This window comes from Entamoeba nuttalli, assembly GCF_000257125.1.
Source record: "Entamoeba nuttalli P19 unplaced genomic scaffold asmbl_1953, whole genome shotgun sequence".
Classification (NCBI taxonomy): Eukaryota; Evosea; order Mastigamoebida; family Endamoebidae; genus Entamoeba; species Entamoeba nuttalli.
In genome coordinates, this window is record NW_008574975.1 from 1 (window position 1) to 4,542 (window position 4,542).

Consider the following 4,542-nt stretch of genomic DNA (forward strand, 5'->3'; position numbering starts at 1 on the left):
AAAAAAAGAAAATAAGTATGAGTGAAAAAGTTGGCACAAAGTTCAACAGAAAAATGTTCCAATTAAAAACTCATTTGGGTGTCAAAGAAAAAACACATGACAGTGATTTAAAAACAGCCAAAGAAAGAGTGATACAAAATAAAAAATTATACAAACAAATTCTTCATTGTGCAGAAATTCTTCCAACTCAAGCGTTCACACCAATTGATACTTTAAAACAAACTGCAATTATGGTTAATGATTCTAGAATAGTAGATATATTAAATTCAATTGAGAAAACTGGATTTGAAGAAATAGAACAAGACTTAATTTATCCTTTGAGACAACACATTGAATATTATGATGACTTACAAAGAAGAATTGATGACTGTCATAAAACAAGAATTGATATGGATAGACACAAAGAGAAACTTGAAAGTTTGATGAAAAAGACAGGGAAGGAAGGGAAAATCAAGGAATATCAAATCAAATTCGATGCAGAGAAAGAAAGATATTCTAAATTACGAAGTGATATTATTAGTGAAACTGAATGTCTAGAAGAAGAACGAATGACAATTGCTAGACCAATTATGAGTAGTTTGTTAGTTTGTTACACAAAGTATTTAAATTCAGTATCTAAGGGATGGAAACAAATTGAAGAAACCATGAAAGAAATCCCACCAAACTTCCAATTTTCTGAAGAACAACATAAAATTATTCCTGTGATAGGAGCAAAATCAGAACAATATAAAAAGGTACAAAGTTTGTACTATTTTGAACCAAATGAAGAAAATGAATTACTATTGAATGAAGGGGATATTATCAAAGTATATAAAGAAGATGGAGAATGGTGGTATGGTGAAAATAATGGGAAAACAGGGTATTTTCCATCAAACTATGTCAGAATTATCTGAAAAGTTATAAATATGAAATAATTAGAATTTTTTAAGTTTTAATTAAAAAATAAAAACTATATAACTTAAAAAAAAAAACAGTCCAATGTCAAGTGAAAGTACAACAAATGTATCTAATCAACCAAATGAAGGTAATATAAATGAACGAAAAACAGTTCACATTTATAAATTATCACTTCACACAACGGATGATTCTCTTCAAAAGGTATTTTCTGAAATTGGAACTGTAACAAAATGCGTTATTATTCGAGAACCTATTTCTCAACGTTCATTAAGATTTGGATTTGTTACATATGACAAAGCTGAAGACGCAAAACGTGCTGTTGAACAATTAAATGGTACAGAAGTAGATGGATTTCGTATTTCAGTTGATTTTGCAAGAAGAGAAGAAGCACGAGACAAAACACCAGGAAGATATTTAGGTTCATATTTCAATAGAACAAGAGATAGAAATCCACGCCACAGAGAATATGATAGATATGAGTCTAGTTATTATTCTAGAGATAGATTATATCGTCGTAGAACAGAACGTAGTCGTTCAAGAGAACGATATAGACCAACTTATTATTCTCCACGAAGAAGTCGTTCTATTAGTCCACGTGATTTCCATCGTGATAGATATGAAAATGATGATTGTTATTCACCAAGAGAACGCTCACCAAACAACCATTAATTCAAATTGTATTCTTTTTAATTTGATAATTTCCTTTATTCTTCTACAAAAAGAACTACAAATCACCAATCAACAATGGTTGAGTATGAAGTTCAAATTGAAGAAATTCAAGAATACCCTAAAGTTATTGAACCAAATGATGGGAATTTTGTTTATGGAAGTTTTACTAATAAACAACAACCAATAGAACGATTATTATCATCATTTGATTCTGAATTTTATGGAAGAAGTGTAGAATATAGTGCAGGAATATTACTTAATAAATAATTATTAAAAAGAAAATTAAAACAATTAAAATTCATTTAACTTTTAATTGAATGAAATGTTTATTTCATTTGTTTAAAACTAATTGGTTTAAAATGCTTGACCAAGTCCATAAACAGGTTGGACGTATGTTCCTGGAGTTGGTGGAATATAATAATTTGTCATTGGAATTTGAACGGGTTGTTGGACTACTGGTTGATGAGGAGCAGTATGTCTCTGAGTTCTTCTTATTGTTCTATGACGTCTAGTTGATGGACAACAACACTTAATACAACAAACACAACATAATAAGAATATTGTAGAAATAACAATAATAGTAATAACTAATTGTTGTTCAAAGAGAGCAATTTCATCAGCAGGACAAACAGCATAAATATCTTGTGGATAAGTATTTTCTGGAAGACTAATACATTGATGAGTTTTAACATTCCAATAACATTGATTTAAAGCAAGTCCACATCCAATACAACTAGTCATTTCAGTACAATTAATATAAAAACCAAAACCATATTCATTATTTGTATTTTTTATCATTTCTTTATGATCATTTTCTTCGATATGATAGTGTTTATGATGAGAATGATGATTATGGCTATGATGAGCAAAAGATAAACATAATAATAAGGAGAAGAGAAGTAGTTTCATTTAAATGAATTAAGTTAGTTCTAGAACAATCAAATAAAAATCAAAGAGTAAAAAAAGAAAAAAGAAAATCAACTTTAAAAAAAAAAAAATTAAATAAAGTTTTTATTAAATGGAAAGAAATAAAAAACAACACTTTGAAGATGTTATTGAATATTCACTTAGAACATTAAATGGAAGAAATAAAGTTAGATTATCACCAGCATTAGCAATGATGTTAAATGGAATGTCACAAAATGAATATGGAGATATTGAAAAAGTAAAAAATATGTTAGAAGGATTACATGCAGTTAAAATATATAATGAAGAAGAAGTTAATGAAGAAGAAGATGTTGATGCAGATGATGTAGAAGCACCTATTCCATTAGATTTTACAAATAAATGTGAATTAGATTATTTAGGAGTAAAGAATGTATTATGTGGAGTTGATTTAAATCATTCAGACATCCATAATAATTTAATTAAATTATCATTTTGTGGAGTATTTGTAGAAAGTGTAGCAAAGGCAATGGGATTAAATGGAGAAGAAAAAAAAGTATGGAGTAATTTAAAGATATTAAAACTTCAAAAATGTCAATTAACTGAATTAGAAGAAGTATTTACAAAAGAAAATTTTCCAGAATTAAGATTATTAGATGTTTCTCATAATCATATTAAAAAAATTAAAAGAATTGGTGAAAGACCATTAGATGTATTACATGCAGATTATAATGAAATTCGAGTAGTATCATGTCGTCAAGTAAGAAATTTATCAGTAATTACATTAGACAATAATAGAATTAAAAATTTAAATGGATTAAAAAGATTATATAATTTAAGAGTATTAAGTGTAAAAAATAATTTAATAGATAGACAACCAAATACTTTTCAAGTATTTAATAAAATGTTTAATATTGAACAAATCTTTCTTGAAGGAAATCCAACAGCTGAAATGGCTAATTATAAAATTGAAATGGCTAAAGTTATTCCTTCACTTCAATATGGTATGGATTGTTGTCTTGATTCAAAACCATTTACAATGGAAGAAAAAGTTCAAGCATTTGCAGAGAATTCAAATAATATTAATGAAGTAATGTTTGATGATGGAGATGATTTTGATTTCTCTCAATTTGATGATAGAAAAAATAGAACTCTTACAATGTCACAACGAAGTGATGCATTAAATGCAGCAAAAAATATTAGACAAAAAGTACAACAATTAGATAGATCTACTTCTATGGAAGGATTAGTTGTTTCAAAAGAACAAATAGAATTAGATCAACAAAGAATAGATAATCAAAATTATATTCTTTCAAAATTAAATATTCTTAAAAAAAAGAGTAGTGAAGATCCTGCTAAAGTAATTGATGCTGATAAATTTATTAGAAGAATTAGACGTATTGTTGAAGGAATAGAAGATCCTAAAACAACAGAAAGATATTTAGAAGAAGAACGTAAAAGAAAAGAATTAGAAAAAGAATTAGAAAAAGAAAAAGAAGAAAAAGCAAAAAAAGGAAAAGAACTTGGATGGACTGGACAAGCAATAAAAAAAAATCAAGAAGATAAAGCATCATTTTTATCAAAAGAAAAAGTTATTGAAATTAGATTTGATGATTATGATTCACTTATTCCTGTTCCAATATTATATGACATTATTAGAACTGCAATTGATCATAAAAGAACAATTAAAATTAAATTTTTATCTGCAAAAAAGAAATGGGATGGAATTGTTAATATGACTGTTCCATTAGATTTTCCTTCTTGTTTTGATTTCTTACAATTTACAAATTATACTTTAAAATCTATTGTTAGTGCTGAACAAGATAAAACTGATTTTATTCCTCAATGTGATATTGATAAAGAAGACCCTCAACTTAAACAAATTCTTAATCCTCCTTCTGAAATTAAACGTACAATGATTAGAAAAGTTGTTGGTTTAAATAAAAAATTTAAATCAAATCAGAGTACTATTAATGTTAATGAAAAGCTTCAAGTAATGACATTAATGTTAGCAGGGGAAGATAATGAACCAGATAAATTAAATGAACTTAATACTTTATTGAAAGATATGAATTAAGTAATTTTTTTTTT

At 26.8% G+C, this 4,542-nt stretch overlaps 4 protein-coding genes across 4 annotated transcripts; 3 read left to right on the forward strand and 1 right to left on the reverse strand.

Annotated features, from left to right (window-relative positions):
- Positions 1 to 53: 53 nt before the first annotated feature.
- ENU1_003490 (SH3 domain containing protein) lies at positions 54 to 893 on the forward strand (the record flags this gene model as incomplete). The annotated part of the gene is made up of 1 exon (XM_008856485.1): positions 54 to 893. One exon carries the CDS (start codon positions 54 to 56, stop codon positions 891 to 893), a length of 840 nt encoding a protein of 279 aa, XP_008854707.1.
- An 85-nt stretch (positions 894 to 978) lies between these two features.
- ENU1_003500 (RNA recognition motif domain containing protein) lies at positions 979 to 1,566 on the forward strand (the record flags this gene model as incomplete). The annotated part of the gene is made up of 1 exon (XM_008856486.1): positions 979 to 1,566. The coding sequence occupies one exon, from the start codon at positions 979 to 981 to the stop codon at positions 1,564 to 1,566; it is 588 nt and encodes a 195-aa protein (XP_008854708.1).
- Positions 1,567 to 1,920: 354 nt separating this feature from the next.
- On the reverse strand, positions 1,921 to 2,475 carry ENU1_003510 (hypothetical protein; the record flags this gene model as incomplete). Its single annotated transcript, XM_008856487.1, has 1 exon — positions 1,921 to 2,475. One exon carries the CDS (start codon positions 2,473 to 2,475, stop codon positions 1,921 to 1,923), a length of 555 nt encoding a protein of 184 aa, XP_008854709.1.
- A 109-nt stretch (positions 2,476 to 2,584) lies between these two features.
- On the forward strand, positions 2,585 to 4,528 carry ENU1_003520 (leucine-rich repeat containing protein; the record flags this gene model as incomplete). Its single annotated transcript, XM_008856488.1, has 1 exon — positions 2,585 to 4,528. One exon carries the CDS (start codon positions 2,585 to 2,587, stop codon positions 4,526 to 4,528), a length of 1,944 nt encoding a protein of 647 aa, XP_008854710.1.
- Between the last annotated feature and the right edge of the window lie 14 nt (positions 4,529 to 4,542).